Source organism: Zootoca vivipara, chromosome 12 (genome assembly GCF_965207765.1).
Source record: "Zootoca vivipara chromosome 12, rZooViv2.hap1.1, whole genome shotgun sequence".
NCBI lineage: Eukaryota > Metazoa > Chordata > Lepidosauria > Squamata > Lacertidae > Zootoca > Zootoca vivipara.
In genome coordinates, this window is record NC_142595.1 from 14461447 (window position 1) to 14485497 (window position 24051).

General features: G+C 43.9%; 2 protein-coding genes and 1 long non-coding RNA gene across 9 annotated transcripts in view; 2 read left to right on the forward strand and 1 right to left on the reverse strand.

The window, feature by feature from the left end:
• TLK2 (tousled like kinase 2) overlaps positions 1-3530 on the forward strand; it is a 36023-nt gene extending 32493 nt beyond the window's left edge. For all 7 annotated transcript variants that reach the window (XM_035134821.3, XM_035134824.3, XM_088655105.1 and 4 more), the window contains one exon: positions 250-3530. In XM_035134821.3, the coding sequence (XP_034990712.1) occupies positions 250-423 (174 nt within the window). In that variant the 3' untranslated portion in view covers positions 424-3530. The remainder of the gene's footprint in view (positions 1-249) is intronic.
• Positions 2285-7972, reverse strand: LOC148683794 (uncharacterized). Its single transcript, XR_015946548.1, has 2 exons — positions 7863-7972; positions 2285-4581 (listed from the first exon to the last, which is right to left on the reverse strand). It is a non-coding gene; the product is annotated as an uncharacterized LOC148683794 (long non-coding RNA).
• Positions 7973-8024: 52 nt separating this feature from the next.
• Positions 8025-18192, forward strand: METTL16 (methyltransferase 16, RNA N6-adenosine). Its single transcript, XM_035134825.3, has 9 exons — positions 8025-8564; positions 10080-10282; positions 11590-11730; positions 13054-13169; positions 13403-13545; positions 14164-14233; positions 15349-15438; positions 16284-16457; positions 16578-18192. The coding sequence occupies exons 1-9, from the start codon at positions 8437-8439 to the stop codon at positions 17262-17264; spliced, it is 1752 nt and encodes a 583-aa protein (XP_034990716.1). The 5' UTR covers positions 8025-8436; the 3' UTR covers positions 17265-18192.
• Positions 18193-24051: the final 5859 nt, after the last annotated feature.

The following is a 24051-nucleotide window of genomic DNA, read 5'->3' on the forward strand; positions in this document are numbered from 1 at the left end:
AGGAAGGGTGGGAGAAGTCCCTGCTACTGCTTTTTATGCCATTCCATCAGACTTGAAGAGCGGTGCCTGGTAAAAGCTTAGCCTGGGAAGCTCCTTCCATGACCATCTAGACAATTGCAGGATGCCCAGGAGGGTGTGTTTTACTCACAATTTACTTATCTAATCATATAGCCAGTTTCTGCTTCTGGAAAAGAGCCACCAGTACCAACTTCTCACGCCCATTTTCTCTTCTTTCTGTTTGTCTTCCAGGCATTTATCAGGCGCTGCCTGGCCTACCGGAAGGAAGATCGAATAGATGTCCAGCAGTTAGCATGTGACCCCTACTTGCTCCCTCACATCCGCAAATCTGTATCAACAAGTAGCCCGGCTGCGGCTGCCATTGCCTCAACCTCTGGATCCTCTAATAACAGCTCTTCAAACTGAGCAGGAACAATAGGCCAAAAAGATACATATAACCGGAACTGCAGAAAGAAAACCGAGAGAGAGTCAGAGACGTTTTGAGAAGCAGCCTTCGGGATTGGCAAGGAATCCACAAAACGGCCTCCAGAAACCGGTATCGGGTGCTTTGTTTTCCTCTTGCGCTCTTGTCCCATCCGTAGAGCAAGGCATCATTGATTCTCGGGCAAGGTTCTATGGCGACTTAAGTCCAACTTAAGTGGCCAAGGAAGAGGAGATTGATTGGTCTCGTGCTGAGCAACGGCAAAGGCACTCACCGCTCTGGGCAGCAGAGAGAAAAGATGGCTCCATGTACTGTGAACTTCCAAACACCACGGACCCCGGGTGCGGTTCCAAAATGCAGGGTGCACACACACTGTGTGGAGAATTGCGGACTTGGCAGCAGGGTAAAGAGGCTGGACTTGGTCCACTGTCAATATTTAAAAATATGTTCCTCTTTTTTAAAAAAACAAAACAAAAAACGAAATAAAGTTTAGGCTACATCTCATTTGGGGGAAGGGGGGGGACCCCACAGAGCTCAATGCTGTGAGGTTCTATTGAGGGATCGGCATTGGACTCTTGTGGCCTTTGCAAGGGAGCCAAGTATCCTGCCTGTCGATAGCACCAGCATTAGCATGTCATCTCAAATAATTTCAGTTTTAAAATAACAACTTTTATTGGGGGGTTTTTGGTTGTAAGATGAAAAAACTAGCAGGTCAATGTGGCAGCCCCCTCTCCCTTTTTTTTAGATTGGCCTCATAAGCTGTGAAGGAGGAGTACAATGTAATGCAGAGGGTGCGTTACAGCTATGAACATAGGTTTCTGTCGTCGCTCCAGCCCCCCAGAAAACTGCTTTTTGGCAGGTACTTGACGGTTATCCCCCTTCAGAAGAAAACTAAGTGTTTCTAATTTTTTATTTTTATTTTCAAATGTTTTCCTCGTGTGGTGTTCGGATCCATTCACTAAAGTCTCTTTTGGGTGATGGCATTCTCTTTTAACACACACAAGGATGACAGAACTCTAGACAGATTACCTGCCTTCCCCTCTTTCTCCCTCCTTTATTTTCATTTTTTAAAAAATCTTTCTGTACTGTCTCAGAAGCATCAGCTACATTAACACCCCAAAAGGACACTTATCCTGAAGAACAGCTAGATTTTTTAAAAATATCTTAAACTTTGTGTTTCAGTTTCTTTATCAGAGTTTTGAGTTTGCTTTTTTCCCTTTCTTTTTTTTTTACATTACTGCTCTTGGTCCTTGACACTCTTCCCACCCCCCACCCCACTTTTTAAGAAAGACATGTAAACCAAAGAAGAATCCAGTTGCTTGAATCTTGTGGCAGAATGCTACTCCTGCACGTGGCCAAAATGTTGTTTGCGGAAAACCTTGAAAGCCGTACTGTATGGTCAGGTACCCTGGGCAGGACTTCGATTCTGCACCCACAAGTGATGATTCTCAACCCTCCCTCCTCAGCTTCCTGCAGATTGGGGTGCAAGGGGCGAGGCGAGGGGGACCAAGCCATATTGAGATTTAGGGGACTTGCTTGGGAGCTGAGCTGGGAAGTGGAGGCTGCATGTGTGTTCATCTCTAGCTACTCCTGCAGATCAGGTGGAAAGGACCTGGGTGGGCGAGTGTAGGTGGGTGTAGCTGTCTTGTGTTTGCCTCACCCTCCTTTATTCCCCCAACGGCTTAATCACCAGGATAGAAAAGGTACCATTTGACCAGAAGGCGAGCCTGTGCCTCTGTTTAAATGGCATTAAATAAAGTTGCAAAGGGAAGTGAGGAAATGTGATGTGTCATCATTACAAATGAAGGTCCTGCAAAAAGGCTCTTGAGATATGCTTTTTTAAAGAAAGAAAGAAAGAAAGAAAGAAAGAAAGAAAGAAAGAAAGAAAGAAAGAAAGAAAGAAAGAAAGAAAGAAAGAAAATCTCACCCCAAACAGGTGCCATGAGTCCACCTTTGGGGACAGAAGGGTTTTCCTCATTTTTTCCTGAGAAGTGAGGGTGTAGCTTTTTTTAGTTCCTCTGGTGGAACAACTGATATTTGGACTCCTTCTACTGGGCATAAACTAAGTGAAATCTAGGGCCAGAGGGAAAAGCGAGCATATCATTTAGGCTATTGTTAAGGCTTCTGGTAAAGTTTACACACAGACACACACAAACAAACACCCCACCCCACAATTTGCCTCTGAGCATGAGAATAAAACACACACAACCAATTATTTTGTCTTTTCTTCCCCACCCCAACCTCCTTTTCTTGTCCTAGGAGAAAACCAGGTCTTACATTAATTCCATTTAGGGTTTTTCTAGTCCATGGTTACTCGTCATTTGTTCACCAAAACGCAGCTTGGGGCTATGTGTGAGCTGGCAAAATGCAGGAACTGGTGTCTTGGCTGCCACAGCAGAATACAGCTGCTGTCTGCTTGCTGAGCCCTTGTCTAACCCTGTATGGGGTTGGGCTCATGTTATATTTCTGCAGCTAAATTCAAGACTTGAAGCATGCTGTCCTGGAAAGCGCTCAGTCCTGGCATTTTATCCTCCCAATTGCCATTCTTGGAATTTAGCCCAAAGCAAGTTTTCACTTCAGGCAGGTTAAAACTTGGATTTACCAGCTTGTGATGGAGCTGATTATTGATCACTCTTGGAGAGAACCCTGTCCCAAGTGAGACTTAAAAAGAAGTTTTAAAATTTTGTTTTCTAAAAGCCCAACCTGCCTTTGAGCCATAAATTGTATTTCTTTCCCTTTCTCCACCCACCCACCCCAATTTACATAGTGACTGTCAGATGTTTCAGTCACTATTGGTTGTGGCTGGGTAGGAGCCTCCATCTTTTCCTGGTGTTCATCACAGAAGCAGGATAGATCTCTGGATGGAAAATGCAGACTGTGACTTTCCCTTTTCTCTCCCCCCCCCCCTTTTTAAAGCTGTTGCTGAAATGGGTTTTATTTCAGGTAACAAAACTTTATTGCCACACTGTTCATTTTACTGAGAGGAAAGAGGAAAAGGTGTATGGATTTGTAACTTGAAACTAGGCCAGACTGTTTTGGCTTTGCCCAGCAGACAAAAATATGGATATTAAACAAGTTTTAAGAAACTGAACTTGATGGTTTGTTGCATTTGAACTGCTGGTTGGTCCTTATGCTATGGGGGCAGAGACATGTGGCACAACCTGAGGAACCAAATGCTCATCACATTTGTTAGGATAATACAGACTGATCAAACAGCTTATTAGGTGCCATAAAATACTATTACCCATCCACAAAGGGAACAAAAATACTAAATAGAGTCATAGTTCTGGCAACACTTTCTGTTGGATCCGTTGAGTTCATAAACAGTACTGGGGTGGCAATTGTCTGAATAGCACAGGATTATTATTTTTTTAATCTGAAGTTCAAAAGAGCAAAGCGAAGCTGGGGCTAAAGTTCCAGTATAATTTTTTTTGCCTTGCCACATGACTAATGAACAGAATACATTATGCAGATATAGTTGACAGTGCATAACTTCAAAAAGTGGTAACGTTATGTGGAATCAGGCCTCGTGCAGATTTCTTCTATTTTGCCTTGCCAGTGCAGATTCTTTCCTTTTATCACTAGAGGGCAGAGTAATCGCAAATACAGTACTTTGTGAGAAATTTGTGACTTGTGAACACTCTTACCATACCTTGTCCTGCAAGAAAGACAGGTTCCTGCGAGTCCAAAGCACGCACTCACAGGGAATATTGTGCACATAATTAATTTATTCAATTTTTTTATTTAAAGCATTTCTACCCTGCTATTCCTCAAGAAGAGGCCAAGGTGGTCAGCAAAAAAAATAAGTTAAAGCATTATCAAGGGGAAAGATTAAAAAACATAAGATCTGTGGCCCAGTTCCATTAAAACCATTCCCAGCATTGTTCATTGCTCAGGCCTTGCCTCTTGCTGATCAGCCTCAGCTACTGTCATGCATAGTTTTTGTTTTATGATTTGTATAGCACTCAGTCGCCCCCAAATACAGGGATGCAGCAGAAATTGGTTTTCCCAGAGGAAGCTGTTGGTCATCTCAGCCTGAGTAATTGCTCTGGGCTTGCTTCTTCCCAGTCCAGAAACATGTCCAGAAGAGTATTGTGCAGAAGAATGGAGCGGAGTCTTCTATGGCCGTGTCATTTTCACTTCTAAATTATAAAAAAAATAAACATTTTGGAGTTTAACCATGAAGTGTCCCTCCAGTTCAAAGCCTGAAATATATGTGTCTCAGCTATCAGAAGTTTAGAAAACACTGATACCGGTATAATTGTATTCTGCAGGATTGCTTCATAATTTAAAGGGTGCTTTATTTCATCAGATGTGTTATCTGGTTTGTAGTATTGTAAGACAGAGATGGGGAACTGGGGGCCCTCCAGATCTTCTGCCATTCAGCTGCCATCGTCCCTACCATATTTGCCATGTTGACAGGAGCAGGTGGAAGTTGGGATTCAGCAATATCTAAAAGGACTGCAGGTTCCCCATCCTAAAGATCTAACAGTATATTGGATGTTCACTGAGCTCCATCAGTGAGTTAAAAGCTGCGTAGAAAAGAGAGGATCCATTTCTGTCAAAGGGGCATGCAGCCTGCAATAGACAGGCGTGCACAGCGACTCATTCAAAATGCGAACGGCATGTGCTTTTATATTCCTTCAGGTGTGGCATGTCAAGGAAATTCTATGTGGCAGGCATGTGTTTCACAGGGAGCTACAGATAAATATTCTTCCAAGTGGCAAATTTGAAACAGGTCCATGAACTCCCATCTCACTGGACAAGAAAGACCTGGTTCCATCTTTTCCCCCTTTGCTAATTTTGCAACACCCCGGAGGAGCTGGGTCTCTAGTATGAATGATAAGAGAAGAAAGAACTTGGTCCACCAATAGCCATCTTGTTACTTCATCTTTACCCGATTTACACCAGAATTTTCCACTGCAGTCTTGATCTTGGAGGGTGGACGTCATCTGAGAGGGTGTTGGATCATGTATAAATAGGCTCTGAGCACAGCCCTAAATCCCTGTCCTGGGATATACCTAGGTGTTGACAAGGTCCCCAACTGTGTCTTGCTATTTTAAGTGGCTGCTAAATTGCTTTCTAAACTGACCCCTCTGCATCTTAGCAATTAAGATCCAGGAAGATACAGTGGAACCTCGGTTTATGAACACCTCGGTTTATGAATTTTCGGTTTATGAACGCCGCAGGCCCATCTGGAACGGATTAATTCACTTTCCATTACTTTTAATGGGAAAGTTCGCTTCAGTTTATGAACGCTTCAGTTTATGAACAGACTTCCGGAACCAATTACACCCATGTTTCAGTTTATGAACGCTTCAGTTTAAGTACTTCGCGGACCCGTCTGGAACGGATTAATCCACTTTCCATTACTTTCAATGGAAAAGTTCGCTTCAGTTTATGAACGGTTACTCCGCGGACCGTCTGGAACGGATTAATCCACTTTCCATTACTTTCAATGGGAAAGTTCGCTTCAGTTTATGAACGCTTCAGTTTATGAACAGACTTCCGGAACCAATTGTGTTCATAAACCGAGGTACCACTGTACCGGTAACTCTGTCACGGTCAGCGAGGGCTCTTCTCACCCATCACCAATGTTATCCAAGCCAGTGGTTCCCAACAGGTGGTCCGGGGACCCCCAGGGGTCCGCGAGCTATGCCAGAGGGGTCCGCAAGATGCTATTAGAATAAAAAATATATTAAATATATTTCGTATGATAACAGATTTTTTGTTTTGGCCGCTTCCTGCATGAGCAGAGTCTAGCGCAAAACTAGAATTAGATAGAGGCAGTAGTTCTGCTGTATGCCGTTAGGTGGCGCTTTACAAACACTACTATTTTGCAAAGAGGCAGCGCGCGCATTCTACTAACGCTCACCTCCCCAAGATGCTTTGCGCGCGTCGGCTTCATTTGTGCGCTACTGCGCAGGTACCCTGTCTTCTCCATTCCCCTCCCTCCTCCCTGGCACACGCTGCCTCCTTGCAAAACAGTAGTGTTTGTAAACAAAGCGTTGTTTTTCGCGGAAGCTACAGTTCGCGTAGTTAAAAATGGGCCGTTGGTTAAAAAGTGGTTCGTTAAAACGACAAAGGCCTACAGATGAAGAGGAAGAACTGTAAAAAAACGTATAAATATAAAATATAAAAAGACTCTTAATTTGGCTCTCACTTTTTAATTTTAGGATTAGGAATTAATGGGGGTCCTTGTCACAATAGCGGCTCGATGAGGGGTCCTCGAGAAAATTTTGTTGGGAACCCCTCATCCAAGCTAATCTAGTTTTCTTCTGGGGTCATGTTAAGTACCCCCCCAGTGCTTGTCCTTCCAGCAGAAGCACCAAGGAGTGGACAAGGACATCCTAGGGTAACTGTTGGCCCCATGGTAACTGTTGGACATAATGGTTTTGCAAATACCAGCTCCAGATTTAAGGCAGTGCAGGTGGTTGTTCCCCTGCACACAGCTCCAATCCAAGGGGGCACAAAATAATAGTAATAGTAATACCTATATTTATATGACTACCTACTGAGATCCATAAAAAAGCAACTGTAGCAAAAGGAATTATTGTGAAAATAATAAATATTTCAGGACGGCACCAAATTTTGTCCTCGCTCCAGGCACAATATTACCAAAGTCCACCTCTGCAAATACCATCTCTTCTAATGATGTTTTTATTAATAGGGAATGTTTCTAGTCTTGGAAGATGTTAGATTTCTCCAGAATGTGTGCATTGTATGCTAAGAGTTGGAAAGGCAGCCTTGAAACTTTTGCTGCTGCCAGTCAAAGAAAGTAGTGATAGGCTATATACTGTACTAGTCTCTCACTCAGTGGAAGCTACAATCACGTTCATAACTGGTGTTTTCTTTGATACTGTTTGCTAAACCCAGCGAAAGCGAGAAGCATCCCTTCCTATTTGTGTGGCTATCCAAAAAGTCCAGGAAACTTTTAGTACAATAATCTTAAGCGGAGCTTGGGTGACCCTCTGTCAGGGATGAACAGTTCGTCCCTGACAGAGGGATTTACAGGTAGGTAGCCATGTTGGTCTGAGTCGAAACAAAATTAAAAAATTCCTTCAGTAGCACCTTAAAGACCAACTAAGTTTTTATTTTGGTATGAGCTTTCGTGTGCATGCGCACTTAAGCTAAATAGGCTATAGCTATAGCCTATAGGCTATAGCCCCACGCTTTTGGGGGCCCCCCAAAAAAAAATTAAGGAAAAAAACCTGGATGTACATTTCCAAAATATAAGATAAAAAATAAAATAAAACCTGCATACAGCAACAGTGTTTTGTGTTGTGTAGGCTCCTATTATGTGCAAATGGCTTTACCTATTAGGCCCATCGATTACCATATTCAACATATATTCAACAACAACAACAACAGCTACAATTTGTTGTTGACAAAGGACAGCTGGACATATAAAGGGCCCCATTACCTTCAGTAGCTTAGGGCCTCATCAAACCTAAATCCGGCCCTGGATGAACTAAGTAAGAGATCCCTGCATTGCAGGGAGTTGGGCTAGATGTAGCTGGTGTCCCTCAGAACTCTATGGTCCTATGAGAACGCGCGCAGGCACAGCTTCCGCTCCTTGTGAGGGGACGGGAGGACCTTTCAACCATAGAGTTGCCCAGCGGGATATCTGGGCACAACAACCTCTCGTCGCCTGACTTCCTGTCTGTGTCTGTGTGTGTGTGTGTGAGAGAGAGAGAGAGAGAGAGAGAGAGAAAGGCTACGGCTGTACAGAAAGCGCAGGGCCGCCTACAACTCTCGGGCTTCTCTCCCATTCTCTGCTCCTCCGCAACTACTTCGCCTTCGCGTCCGGGGACGACGACGACGACTCGGCGCATCTCCTGCGAGGGCTGCTTGCTGAGGGGGCCCGGTATCCTGAGGGGCGAAAGATACCGCGCAGCGCAGGCCTTTTCGCGCGCGAGGCCGCCTTTACCTGCCAACAGGTGTTCGTTTCCCAGAGCGACCCCCGTCCGGCCCGCGCTTCCCTCCCCGGCACCGGGATGGCCCTCAACAAATCTATGCACGCGAGGAACAGATACAAGGACAAGCCGCCGGATTTCGCTTTCCTGGCGTCCAAGTACCCGGAATTTAAACAACACGTGCAGATAAATTTGTCCGGGAGGGTGAGGTAAGTTCTCAATAGCGTCTGTATGTATTTTGTATAATATAATATAGTAATATTGTATTATAATTTTTATTATTATTTATTTATTTGAAATCATTATAGAAAAAAAAAGTTCAGGAGAGTCTTTATGTATGTTACAGTTGCTGCCAGAATTATAATCGCAAAAGGCTGGAAGGGAGAGGATATATCCATCTAAATTAGAATGGCAAAACAAAATAAGAGAGTTTCGGTGCGTAAGCAGGATAATTTTATAAAATAAAATAAAATTTATATAGTAAGTCAAATAACAGAGAAAGTAAAGTTTAAGTGTAAGTTTAAGTAAAGTTTAATTCGGGAACGCAAGGGGAAAGATCAGAGGTCTTTGATCGCTAATGGATGTACAAAGCAAGTACTAGTTAAAGAATCAATAATTGTTTATTGTTTATTTTGTATTTTGCCTATAACATCTATTGCATATGTCTGTTACAAAGTTTTCAACCGATAAAGCATTTAAAAACTGGGGAGGAGGATAAAATCATTTTTATTTGATTTTACAGATATGAATTTAGAACATTACAAATGCATATCCATATATATAGATTACTCTGAATCTCAAGACTTCCCCCCACCCCCTCCATGGGTCTCTGTTGTCAACATTTACAGCTGCATATTATTCCATACAAAAATAATAGTATTATTTTTATAACATATTAATTTTATATTATAGAAATAATACTATAAATAATATCATGGAACTAATATTATAAATAATAATCTTATTATTGTTGGTAGCCTAATATAATGTAACAGAAATATAATTATATTAGGCTGCCAGCAAGAATCACACTTTATACCGGTAGCAAAAAGGCAAGGTTTTTTTGTTTTTGTTTTTTTTGCCCTGCATCCAAAAACTTGAGCCGTTGAAAGGGACACCCCACCCCAGTCAGTTAATCCAACCTGCTGCAGTGCAGGAAACTTTTTGCCCTACGTGGTGTCCAGAGCCAGGTTACTGAGATTAAGTGTCTTATGCTCTACCAACATAAACAGGAGTTTATGATATTCATCGTGTTCATTTGCAGGCACTTGGGCCTGGTTCAGCCTTGGAAATAAGCCCACAAATGCTACTAGATCACTAAGAGACTAGTAGCCTGCAGTTTCCGTTCCAGGCAAAGAGCGCACCAAACCGAGCTCCTCTTTCTATGGCCCTTTCTATGGCCCTCATTGGTGCTCACAAGTGGATATCAGTATTTTCTTGCCACCTCCACTAAAACAGCTTTTTAACCTCTGGAAATTTACTGGCCCAGTCAGCTTTCTGTACTGGGTAGTGTGGTAAGATAATCAGGCTTGGGTTGAACAACAAGGCCTCAAAGTTTTTCCCCCAGAAACCTTTTCGGCCTGCGGTATTTCCTTTTAAATTCCCTGCTATTCTTATTTGCAAGGCTGAACATAGCCAAGTCTGGCATCTGTAGTGCATTCCACACTATGTTCCTTGATGCAAAACAGGAATTCTTCCGCTTACCTATATCTTGTGCCTTTCAGTGTGAACTTCAAGGACCCAGAAGCAGTGAGAGCTTTAACATGCACCCTGTTGAAAGAAGACTTTGGACTACAAATTGACATACCTTTGGAAAGGCTCATTCCGACTGTTCCCTTGAGGCTCAACTATATCCACTGGGTCGAAGATCTGATTGCTCAGCAGGATGCTGCTGCTAAAGATTCAGCAACATGGGGAATAGACATAGGTATGCTTCGGGTTGGTGACTAGCAGATCAGTCCTAAGTCCCACTACACACGTGGGCGACTTGTGTTGTCATAATATCGCCATAATTTAGCCTATGTCTTGTAAGTTCCCAGCACAAAAGTTGAGGAAAGGGGGGAATGCTATTACAAAAAGCGCAGAGCAGAGCATCAGCCACACCCCAATATATAATGGGAGTGGACTGGCTATGCTGCAATGATAACCAGACACCCAGACACTCACATCAATGGGCAGACACCTCTGTGGTGTCTCCTTCCCCATACGTAACCCACCAGGCAAAATGACACCACTGTGCCCTCCCTTGTAATGAATTGGGGCTGCTGGTATGTGTTTGTTTATGTCCATGAGTCCTGAGAGAGGATACATATAAGAGTTTTAAGAAGACAAATGTTTGCAACGCTATTTGTGTAAACTTGTAAAGTTCACACAAAATGTCCTTTCTACATAGTTTTGATCACCAAAGATTTCCCACATCAACTCAAGCATGTGATATGAAGCCAAATTTGTCTTTGTTACTTTCTCCCTTTCAGGGGTTTATGTCCTTCTGTGGGTGTGATCTGACTGTGGGTGTAGATTTAGTCTGAATCCCTTGTGAAGGAGTAAGTGCCTTTTGACCCTAAGAGTCCAGTGGATTGTTTTTCATTCATGCCACTTCTGTAGCCGGTACAGAGTTCTTTAGGGGACAGCGTTGTAGCAAGGCAGGTACAGGTAAGAGGGTTTGCCATATCCTGCCCAGGTTTCTGCCCCAATCTCCCACTTTGCTGGTGGAGTTTGGTTGGTAAGCTATATCTTCAGTGGTTGAGGTTTATGTGGGGTTATGCTGGTGTAGCAGGGTTTTCACCACACACCATTGCTCCCCAGCTAGCACATCCAGGAGTAGGGCTGCACCCTAACTTTGATTTTCAAAATTGATTCATTGAGATACTGTGAAGTACAACAGAGAGTTTTCATAGTAGAACGGCAAAGAATAACACTGAATGCTCTAGCTGGATTGCAGACTCTGTCTGTCTTTGGTGTGTCAGTTCTTTACTAGCCTTCTTTTGCCTGCTTGTGAAGTATCAAGTGTTGCAAGGTATTTTGTGGAATAGGAAATACTCTTCTCAAACAGTGGCACTAAGTAGAAAGTAATTTAGCATGTTCTACCTAATAGTACTTGCTGGCCAACTGGTAAAATTCATAGATAGATACCGGTAGGTAGGTAGGTAGGTAGGTAGATCCTTAGAAAATGCATTATGGGTTGTATATTTTCAATGCTCTTTAGTGTTTTAACTTTTCTTGGGTGTGTTGCAGGAACAGGTGCATCTTGTATTTACCCATTACTTGGTGCAACTTTGAATGGATGGTATTTCATTGCAACAGAAGTGGATGATGTGTGTTTCAGCTTTGCCAAGAAAAATGTGGAGCAAAACAACTTATCCAACCTTATAAAAGGTATCATTGTACTGTATCCCTCTTGTCCCAATCTTATGCTGCAAAGTAGTTTGCATACAGGCCAAATTATCCATGCATTGCATTATTTTGGAGCTGTTCGTTTGGGTACAGAAGCAGAGAGTTTTGTTTATACAGTGGTACCTTGGTTCTCAAATTTAATCCATTCTGGGAGTCCGTTTGACTCCCGAAACTGTTCAAAAACCAAGGCATGGCTTCCGATTGGCTGCAGGAGCTTCCTGCACTCATTCGGAAGCCACGTCAGACATTCGGCTTCCGGAAAAGGTTCGCAAACTGGAACACTTCCAGGTTTGAGGCGTTCGGAAGCTGATTTGTTCAACAATTAAGCCATTCGGGAACCAAGGTACCACTTTATATAATGATTCCCCACCTTGGATTTTTGTTGGATACTAGTGCCAACAGAGAAGAAAACAATCCCCAAAATTCCTAACCACCTTCCCAATCAACCCAACCCGTAAAGAGCAGAGAAAGAAAAAAAGGGGGGGGGAGGTTAAAAGAGAATGGAAGGGGGTGGCTGGCAGAAAGAGCGCCAAGAGGAAGCATAGCAACAGCAGAGGTTAGGGGACCTAAACTGTGAGAGATCTGTTGTATTACTACTCCTCATTGCTTGTTCAGCTTTTGCTACCGAAGTGGCTCTCCAATCACCGTTGGAAAAGTGAGCAACTATTTTATGAAGTCTAACAATAGTCATCATCATCATCATCACTTTTAATTTGTATACCGCCTTTCCATCATACAATACTCAAGGTGGTTTACAAGCTGAAGAAACAGAATCTAATGAAATACAAAACACCCTTATAACAATCTAATGCAATAAGTGACATACAGTGGTACCTCGCATGACAAATACCCTGCAAGACGATTTTTTCGCAAGACGAATGCATCTTGCGATCTGATGGTGACTCGCAAGACGAATTCGTTTTGCGAAAAATTCATCTTGCGAATTGCAGTTTCACATAGGAATGCATTGAAATTTAATTAATGCGTTCCTATGGGCAAAAAAAGAAATTTCAGTGCATTCCTATGGGAAACCGCGATTCGCAAGACGAATTTTTTGCAAAACGAATTGACTCGCGGAACAAATTAAATTCGTCTTGCGAGGTACCACTGTAATAGCATTTCTATTGTGAATGTCCATGATGTGGCCAACGTGTTGTGCTATTGTTATGATATTAAGCTTTCCACCTTTATGAAAGTGTGTTGCCTTTGTCTTTTTGTTTGAAGTAGCATATAATGATTTCTAGAAGCTCGGTTGAAAGTAAGCAAATGTCTGGTTTCCCCCCTCTGTGCTTCCTTTTCTTTCAGTGGTTAAAGTACCACAAAAGACACTCCTGCTGGATGCCTTGGAAGAAGAGTCTGGGGTCATCTATGATTTCTGCATGTGCAACCCTCCTTTTTTTGCCAACCAGCTGGAAGCAAAGGTATGTTGACTGCTGATCCTCTGCCCTGGGCTTCTCCTGTTTGTGTTGACACATGCTCATTCTGGAAAGGCCCCTTCACAGCTGAAACGTTTGAAGTATAATTTGATGCTGTGTAGGAAGACAGTTGGGAGAGGCGGGAAAACCTTAGCATCTGTAAAGTTTTTCATACAGTCAGTTTGCATGGCTACGGAGGAAGCTAAGAGGTAATGATGCCCGCTTTCATTCTTTGCCAGGGAGTAAATTCTCGTAATCCCAGAAGACCCCCTCCCAGCTCTGTCAACACTGGAGGGATCACTGAGATCATGGCTGAAGGAGGAGAGCTGGAATTTGTCAAGAGAATAATCCACGATAGCCTGCAGCTTAAAAAAAGATTACGGTAAGAATTTAAATATAATATTTTTATTATTTATATGCCACCCATCTGACTGGGTTGCCCCAGCCACTCTTGGCAGCTTCCTACAAAACATAAAAAACGCAATAAAATATCAAACATTAAAAACTTTCCTATACAGGGCTGTCTTCAGATGACTTCTAAATGTCAAATAGTTGTTCATTTCCTTGACATATCTCCACCGTAGATTAAAAACAAAAAAATCAATCCTTTCCAGTCCTCATAGGAAATAAAATAAAATCATAATCATCATAATGTTGATGATGATGATTTATACAACTGAAACCATTGATTAATGTGTGTGTGTGATGTGGCCCAAATTCCACTGCTTGGAATAAAGTTGTTGGGTTTTGGTTTTGAGCAGCTGTCTTGCTCTAGTAGGAAGAAAAGGTGTGCTCTTAAAGTTATTTCCAAATCTTGGCGTATGGATCACCCATGACCGTAATGAGAGTTTGCAGTTCTTCCTCAAAGCATTTTCCTTTTTTAAATTGGTAGTCATGAGACCTCAAGTTATGAAACTTGAACCCCCTAAGAGGCTAGTTTTGAGAGAGGCTAGTCTGATTTCTAGACTCTTTGGTTCTGAAATGTCTTTCATTACTGCAGGTGGTACAGTTGTATGCTGGGGAAGAAGTGCAGCCTGGCACCCCTGAAAGAGGAGCTTCGGGTCCATGGGGTAAGCATTTCTGTAAACACACCGCAGCTATCTGTATTGCATCTGTTTGCAGCTGCACTTTCCATTTGTGTAAAATACTAAACGGTTTTTCCACTGGCAGGCTGCAGAGCCTGGCACCCCTATCGCTCTAACACACTACTTGAAAGGAGGTCCCACCGACTGCAATGACACTTAGATCCAGGCAGGTGTGTGTAAGACACCAACCTTAGTCAACACAGCAGAGATCTAGTAGTTGAGAATCTAATGCACGGTGGATAAAAGTAGCAGCATTCCTTGTGCATTAAAACCTGTTCTTTTCAGAGGTGTGTTCTCACCAACAACCAATATGGGGTTCACTGCGAGACATGTATCTCCCTCCTTCGGCTGCATGCAGGGCTCCTCAGCCCAGCCCAGCTGCGGCTGCTGGGAAGGCTGTCCTTCGGAACCCCTTTTGCAGAGGTTCTAGAACCTGGATTGAAAATGCAGGTGAAAATAGTGGTAGCATTTTCAATGCCCCACCTGTCTGTTAAACAGCAAAGATACACCTCCCTGCAAGGAGAAAAAGAGTGTGCCAATCCTGTTGTGCCAGCTTTCTAACTACAGGGAGTTGTTTTCTGTGGGAGAGCACTCAACACTGCCTGCCTCTGCAGTCTGAAGTAGCCCAGTCAGTCCTCTTTATGTTTGTATCCTGCTTTTTCTTCCCCTGAACTCATTTAAACCATAGGAATCCATGGTGTGCCACCATGTAGGAACTAGCCTGACCTAGACTTGCTTAGCTTCAACAAGGTGGCTGCATCTTGTGCCTTCAGAGCATTTCCTGGCCTTTAGATTTCTCTTCCCCCTTCCTTGTTCCTGCTTCATTCTACTGCACTATAGACCCAGCCTCATTTAGCTCGCTGTGAACTGGACAAGAAGGTATTTTTCTATGCTGCCTGTGATCAGAGGCTTTGGAGGAAAGGGCCGCAGACACCTCCCTGTGTGTGTATGTGAAATGCTGTAATTTTGAGCTAAAAGACTAAAATGCCACCATGGGATGTTTTGGGATCCCAGCTCAAAATCGGTCTGAAGTCGTAATGAGTTACTGAAGGAAATAACTCCCCAAACGTAAGGCCGGCTTGCTGTTTTTCTTTGTGCAGGTTCCTAAGGTCACCCACACTGAATTCTGTCAAGGTCGCACCATGAGATGGGCGCTGGCTTGGAGCTTCTATGAAAATGTCAAAGTGCCAGTAAGTGCCCGTGTGTCTTTCCCGCAATTCGCTATCTTGTGATTACCACTTAGGACTCTCCCTTGATGTGTCACAAGCTCCAAAGCAATTTACGTAGGCCTGGTGGGATGGGGTGAAGAAGATCTCTGATAAACACACATTCAGATCTCTCTTTAGTTGCACAAAATTACCGGTACTTGAGCGATTGCTCGAATAATCAAATTTCTGCCCCTCCCCCACCTTTTTTTGCTTCTTCCTTAGTTCCTTGACAGCATACGTCAACTATGTCTGTGAACATACAGACTGTAGCTATCAGATTCAGGTGTACGAAATTCTCTTGGACCATAGTACATAGTTGGCAGAAATTGAATTACATGCTTTGTTATTTTTTTCCCCAATTGCTACTGAACAGTTCATTTTTTCCCTCCCTTAGTCCCTATGTAATGTATTTATTTAGCAATAATTGTGCTTTTGTGTGAAACGTTCTCCCATTTCCCCTATTTGGGGATTTTCTTTCTTTCCAATACTAATCGTACATAAATTCTAGCTGTTGTTGCTATACGATGTAGTTCTTGTTTTGGGCCCTAAGAAAGCTTAACTTACGGAGTTCACAGAAGGAATATTTCCCATTACCTCTTCTCTCTACAGCCACCTGTGCCCCCCGAGATGTTATTGGGGGAGGGACTCCTGAACAACATGTGATGTAGCACACATTGAGGGGTGGGGATGGAAAATTTTCCTTCCATGAACCTCCTTAAGTCACCACATCTTGACACTAATTATTAACACATTTTCTATTCACGCCCTGAATACTGCATTACTATTCCTTAGATTTTTAATTATTCCATTTCCTCTTTCCCCCTCAGTCACCTCCTTCTAAGAAACGAAAGCTAGAGAAGCCTCGGAAACCAATCACATTCCTAGTCTTGGCGTCTACAGCCAAAGAGTTAGCTACCAAAGCTTCCTCAGTGGGGATTGATGCTGTTGAAGGGATAGCAGTGGTTGCAGCGTGGATTAGAAAAATTCTCACTGACCTGAAGGTAATAGTAACTGCAACCTCCCCCCTTTGCTTTCCTCTATTAAATGTGATGTCGTTTCAGGAAGCAGCAAATTTACATCAGCGAATCACACTAAAACTCTGTGCGCGTTTGCTTCAATAGGTTCAGCACAAATGCGTTCCCTGCGGGAAAGACGAGATCAGTTTGTTCCTAACAGCTGTAGAAAACTCCTGGATCCACTTACGGAGAAAGAAGAGGGATCGTGTCAGGCAGCTGCGCGAACTTCCTCGAGCCTCTGTGGATTTTCTCCAAGCCGCAACAGAAGGAAAGAACTTGAACGATGCAAGTAACATCACAGAAGGCGGCCAAGGTGGTCCTGCTGGAGGAGACAAAGAAGGACTTGCTGAAGATGGCAGAGATGGGCCTGGGGAAGACAAGGAAGGTCGGTCCACGGAAGGTGGAAAAGACAGATCCACAGAAAAGGCATTGGCGGTACTTGGTTGCAGCCTTGAGTCACGAGAGGATGACAGACTGAATAGTGCGCCTGATGCTGAAGAAGAAAACCTCGAGGGACATACCAAAGAAAACAGCCCAGCAGAGGAACCGGCTGTTGTTTTAGCAAGCTTAGAAGATTCCAGTGATGGAAAAGAGGAGAGGTCCAAGGCCTTTGAAATTGGCTTTGAACTTGGACATGGTGAATGGTTCCTTTTCAAGTGTATGTTAGTTGTGAAGAAAGAAGGGGATGATTCTTTAGTAGAAATGCACTGGATTGAGGGGCAAAACAGAGACTTAATGAACCAGCTGTGTACCTATTTAAAGAACCAAATATTTCGGTTGGCCGCAACTTAAGGATATACGTGAATGAGGAGCATTATGTTAGCCTTATTTTTGTAATCATGGCTTTTGTGTTGGCATATATTTAAGAACATCTTTGCAATGAAAAGTGGCTATTTTTAAATCACTTGTGAAGTTTGAAGTTCTGGAAATCCATAAAGGCCTTGAAAGTAATTTATGGATAGCATCCAGACTAAAGTAGGAGCACTTAGTTCTCATTGAAACCAGTGTGAAAATTCAGTCATGACTCAAGTTGCACAGACTTCAGTGGGAGCTAAGTGCAAACTAACATAATCATGGATCCTACGCATTTTGTGTAACAAATTTTTAACTGTTGAGATAACATATTAGAAAGCAGCACTGTGTCTGCCTTAAAAAGACAACGTCGTTGTGAATTCTTCATTGGCTTTTCCATGTGCTTAGTGGGAAATTCCCACAGTTGTATCTGTGCCGTTTCCCTTGACAAGTGATATTATTGGCAACCATGAGTCAGCAGCTGTGTTCACAGGTCACAGTAAAGTGGGGTGATGAACAATTAAACCTGAATGCCTAGATTACTCCCGCTTTGTTCCTCTACCGATAATAAGCAGCAAACTATGATTCTTGGCTAACCATTACATTTGAAATCAAAACTCTGGTTTGTTTCACTCAAACCCCCATTTTGGTAAGCCAAGAACCAGTACGGCAAAGGGTGTTCAGGTACAAGTTACAAAGAATTATGGGATGGATTGAAAATATATAAAGACGCTTTAGAGACTTGGCAAGCATGTGTGACATACTAGAACCAGGTGAAACATCCAAAACATTTTAAGTCGGGAAGAATTTGAGTGCCGTAAAATGGATATTATAAAGAGCGCAAATTTGACCGTGTTAAGCTACGTGATGATGTGATATATTGATTTTTTTAATATTAAAATATCACATAATAAAATATTTTTTTAAAGCTGCTGTTCTTTTTTCAGGTGAACAAATTGTGCAATGTTGCACCCGTTTCTTAGAGCTCCCTACTGCCCTCTGGTGCACAATTCATGCAGTTCTAGTCGTCCCTCTAGTTGCTCTTTGCTTTCTGTTTGATTTTACATATATATTATTGCAGTTGTTTCTTCTCTCTTACCTTGTGAGCAGTGGGCCTAAGCTGGATTCTTCTGCAAACTGTGTTGTAAGGAATTTTACCACAAGAACACACCTTTGGATGGAGGCTTTCTCTAAGTAAGGGAGGAAAACATCTCCCTCTGGGGATTTAAACTTGCTTGGGGATTTAAACCAGGACTCAAAGTGAAAATCATGATTCTAGAACAAGAATAGAAAGCTAGTAACTCTCACCAGCTCCAGCCAATATGGCCAGGGATGATAAAGAACAATACAAGTTCTCTGCTGTAGAACAGGAAGCTGAGCAAAAGAAATGTCTCCAAAGGGACTGGGAAGGGAATGGGTCACGATCATCTTTTCTTTGCACTAGCCTACAAGCCCTGCTTATTTAACTTATATGCAGAATTCATCATGCGAAAGGCTGGACTAGATGAATCCCAAGCCGGAATTAAGATTGCCGGAAGAAATATCAACAACCTCAGATATGCAGATGACACAACCTTGATGGCAGAAAGCGAGGAGGAATTAAAGAACCTTTTAATGAGGGTGAAAGAGGAGAGCGCAAAATATGGTCTGAAGCTCAACATCAAAAAAACCAAGATCATGGCCACTGGTCCCATCACCTCCTGGCAAATAGAAGGGGAAGAAATGGAGGCAGTGAGAGATTTTACTTTCTTGGGCTCCTTGATCACTGCAGATGGTGACAGCAGTCACGAAATTAAAAGACGCCTGCTTCTTGGGAGAAAAGCAATGACAAACCTAGACAGCATCTTAAAAAGCAGAGACATCACTTTGCCGACAAAGGTCCGTATAGTTAAAGCTATGGTTTTTCCAGTAGTGATGTATGGAAGTGAGAGCTGGACCATAAAGAAGGCTGATCGTCGAAGAATTGATGCTTTTGAATTATGGTGCTGGAGGAGACTCTTGAGAGTCCCATGGACTGCTAGAAGATCAAACCTATCCATTCTTAAGGAAATCAGCCCTGAGTGCTCCCTGGAAGGACAGATCGTGAAGCTGAGGCTCCAATACTTTGGCCACCTCATGAGAAGAGAAGAATCCTTGGAAAAGACCCTGATGTTGGGAAAGATTGAGGGCACTAGGAGAAGGGGACGACAGAGGACAAGATGGTTGGACAGTGTTCTCGAAGCTACGAACATGAGTTTGACCAAACTGCGGGAGGCAGTGCAAGACAGGAGTGCCTGGCGTGCTATGGTCCATGGGGTCACGAAGAGTCGGACACGACTAAACGACTAAACAACAAAGCCTACAAGCACCCAGTAGACAGAATTGATACCAACATTCCCACCATCTTTTCCTGTCCAGAGATTGGGGCCGAAGGCCGATCTTCTTAAGCCGTTCTCTGCTCTCAAGGCTAGCCAGCAGCAAAGAAACGAGCTCGAGTGATCAAGTGCTTGCTTTGTCAGACACCTGTATTCTCAGAACAGTTGGGTTTGACTTGGGATAAAGAGAATAGAGAATCGTAGACTTGGAAGGCACCCCGAGGGTCATCTAGTCCAACCCCCTGGAATGCAGGAATCTCAACTAAAGCATCCACGACAGATGGCCAACCAACCTCTGCTTAGAAACCTCCCAAGTGTCATGAAATGGCAGGATAACAGAGAGGAGGAAGAGGATCCCGGCAAGGAGTGTAGCCAGGAATTAAGACGCACCGGGGCAAGCAGGGAATGGGGAAGGAAATACAAGGTGACAGAGGATGGCAAGGGGATGGGGGTCAAGGCACAGGAACCAGAGCAGCAGGACCCAGAACAAGAGGGGCCCCTGTCCCCACCAACATGGTGGGCCCTGAGGCACAGGGAGCAGCGAGAGGGGTGCTCTAGGAGGCTGAGGCAAGCAAGGGCCCACAGCCCAGCTTACTAACTGGCCAGGTGGAGCTCACTGGTTCTGGGAGGAGGGGTGTGATTCCTCAGCTGGAGTAGGCTTGGAACAGGTGAGAGTCACATGTCTCATCAAGTCCAGGTGATGCACTCTGCATGCATAGTAGAAAAGGGAAGCAGAGGTGTTGTGCCTGTTCAATTGCCCGCATTGGTGGACATTTGCTTGGATGTTCCTGGACCTCTGCAGGGCTGTGCTTTGGTTTTGAATCTGGACCGTATCCTGACTGGACATTTGGCCGACTTGGATCGAACCTGGTCTGCATTTCCTGACCTTTTGGATTTTCAACTTCGCTTGCGTGGATTGATTCCTGGTCTTTGAACTTTGGACTTGACCTACTGACAAGCCACCAGGTAGGCCAGGAGTTCGGGGCACCAAAGAAGGAGAATCCACAACCTAATGAGGGAGTCTGTTCCACAGCCAGAAAGTTATTTCTGATGTTTAGCCGGAATCTCCTTTAAGCCATTGGTTTGACTCCTACCCTCCAGAGCAGGAGGACGCTTGTTCCATCTTCCCATGAGGCAGCCCTTGAGATATTTGAAAATGGCTATCCTATCTCTTCTCAGTCTCCTCTTTTCTAAGCGAAACATACCCAGCTCTCTCACCATGGAGACTTCGGCTTACTTCTATGGGCATTGAACCCAGTCTCAGCATTAGTTGCCTCTCCCTCTGATCCAACACATCTTTCAGCTAAACCATTAGCTTGTGGGTAGCATGGGCCGGTAATCATGGGAACAAATTCCTGTTCTTGTGCAAACTTTGGGAATTCTGCCCGCTGTGCACTGAGGCCCATTGTCTGAAATTAATTCATTGCAAATGTACCTGAAAATTTAACCTTGGTTGCCTTTAAGAAGGGGTTGCAGTAGTTGCAAGCAAGTACTGTGTGCCATGGTGGGATGCGGGTGGCACTGTGGTCTAAACCACAGAGCCTAGGGCTTGACGATCAGAAGGTCGGCGGTTCGGATCCCCGCGACGGGGTGAGTTCCCGTTGCTCGGTCCCTGCTCCTGCCAACCTAGCAGTTCAGAAGCACAAAGTGCAAGAAGATAAATAGGTACCACTCCGGTGGGAAGGTAAACGGCGTTTCTGTGTGCTGCTCTGGTTCGCCAGAAGCGGCTTAGTCATGCTGGCCACATGACCCAGAAGCTGTACACCGGCTCCCTTGGCCAGTAAAGCGAGATGAGCGCCGCAACCCCAGAGTTGTCCGCGACTGGACCCAATGGTCAGGGGTCCCTTTACCATTACCTTACTGTGTGCCATGACTGGATATCCTCTGTTGCTACAGATCCATTGCTAGCACTTGGCAGGTCTTTTTGGATGACTTCTGGATTTGTCATGCACTCTTTGTGGTTCTGCATACTACAATATCTTCAGTCTTTGCATTCAGACTGGGCCAATACAGTGTATCCTTTGCCTGATGTTTCTGGGGAACTGCTCCAAGATGTCCTTTGTTAATCGTTTGCAGGATACCTTTGTGCATCTCTCTTGGAATTGCCTGTCAACTCTCCTTTGAGCGTCGTGCTATTTTCTACAGCTCTATCATTCCAAAAGTCCTTGACTGGCTTGGGAGCATGTTTTTGCATGGGCTGTTCTGTCCTTATGCTTTCCCTTTGGAGAGTTAATAAACCAGCACTGTTTGTTGTCTGCTATTTAAACTACCATGCTTGCTGATGCAGGTAAACATCATAGGAACATGTGCACCTGTTTTTCCATGTCTTCCTTCCCTTTCATTTCTTGCATGTCTACCGAGTGTTAAGGCAGGAGGTATACAATTGGGATTTCTCTTCTGGATTTTGTATTTGATTAATAAGGCGGTATTTTTGCAGGTTCAGTATCTTAAGACAATGTTGTATGAGGATGTCTGTGCTCAGAGGAGAGAAATTTTTAGTATGTTCTTGAGTAGTTTGTGAGCCATTTTCACTGCTACCAGTGTCCGTGAAATTCCTGACACCCTGCTACAATGGCAAATAATTATTTCAGATGCTTGAAAAGCACTTGATGTTTAGTTTTCCCCACCCCTCGAGGCAGATGAACAAAAAAAGCTTCCATACTTTTCCTAGCTGAAAAGCAACATTAAGCGCTACCGTATCTGAGTATCTGTTTTCCAATAGAAGGATAAATTTATGGAGGAAATCTTTACCAGGTTTCCCTCCTTGATGTTAAGATAGCCAGCCTCTGTGCCTCCCTTTCTCTGTTCTTCTTCTTCTTCTTCTTCTTCTTCTTCTTCTTCTTCTTCTTCTTCTTCTTCTTCTTCTTCTTCTTCTTCTTCTTCTTCTTAATATTGACTAGATATTTAGCGGTTCTTGGTTGTCCCTAGCCAACTTTTTCTCTGCTCCTTTCTCTGGCACTGTGACTACATTTCCTGTTCTGGTGACAATCTGATCTTCCAGCGTGGTCCTAGCCAGCCCCTTCTCCCTTTGTCTTCCTGCTCTCTGAGAAATGAATTATTAATGGTGCATTAAATGGAGGCTGGCCGGGGGCCAAGGGATGGTGCTAATCAGCAGCTAATTGAGGAAGAAATGAGATACTCTTCGCAGCCGCCCAAGCATGGGGTACGCAGTGGCCTGTTACCAAAGGTGACATCTTCGTAATGCCTAAGCTCTGGGGAATGGCACACAAACAGCCAGTGGGGCACCATGAGCACAGCTGGATAGAACATTGCTCTGCGCCCCGTCTGTAGCCCTGCAGCCTTCCATTATTCCCCGCCTTTCCTTCCCTCTTCCCCATCGCTTGCTTTCAAGGTTTATTTGAGGCAGGGGCCATGGAGACTTTGCCCTGGAACCTGCCACTGGTTAGAACTAAGAAATTGTTGCGCCTCTGAGCAAGGGCAGAATGCCATTCCTTTTCCGCCCGATGACCAGAGTCTGTTGCCGCAGGTCAGGTGTTGGAGATAAACTTTGGGGCAAGGAAACATAATTCCTCTTAAATCTGCCCGCAGCGCCTCCTTTTTAAGCAATTAACTGTTGCGTACCCTTCAAGTGCCCTGATTTTCCAGGGAGAGTCCTGGAATTGTGAAAGCCATCCTGGTTTCTGATTTGACCCCAGAACGTTCCGCTTTTCCTCAATAGGACACCCCTATTTTCATCCGAGAAAGGTTGGAGGCGATGCTATTGCTTACCTGGAGATTTTAATTTGTATCATCAGAGTTGCTGGGGTTCTAGCCTGTCTGAAAATCGCACCTTTAAGGAAAACTTTGGACAGATCCTGGCAGAAACAGATGACATTGCTCTCCAACTTTGGGAAGTCTGCAGTTGCTATCTGCTATCACTGGCCTACATTACTTACCTCAGAAATCTATCCAATGAGGTCACAAGAATTCTACTTCCCCCCCCCCAACAAACGGACCTCTCTGCATGGGATAATTGGTGTTCAGAGCAAATCCCCTTTTTATTTATTTTTAATGTTATCCAAGGATAATCTTCCTTTTAGAAATAAGATACACCCAGATTTCCATTTTAGCATCGCGAGAAGAATGGAGGGAGCTACTCGAATGCCCAGTAGTGGCTGTTCAAAGTTATGATATAAAATAAAATTAGGTTTATTCTGCAGGGAAACGGTTATTTCAGGAGCAGTCGTGGAATCAGCTTGCTTGACATTTTCTTAGCCCCGAAGGCAGAGGTAACCTTCAGGAAATCAAGAGCATGTTCTTCACAGCAACAGCAAAGTTGGGGAGAGCGTTGAAAGAAAATTAGGGAGGGTGTGGATAGATTGGGTTTTTAGTTGCTTTGCTATCTTGAAGTGAGAATGCAGGCATGCTCCACCCTCTCTTCCTCTGGGCATGTCCTTGAGAGTGTTCCCGATTGTAACCCCCTCCTTCTTCCC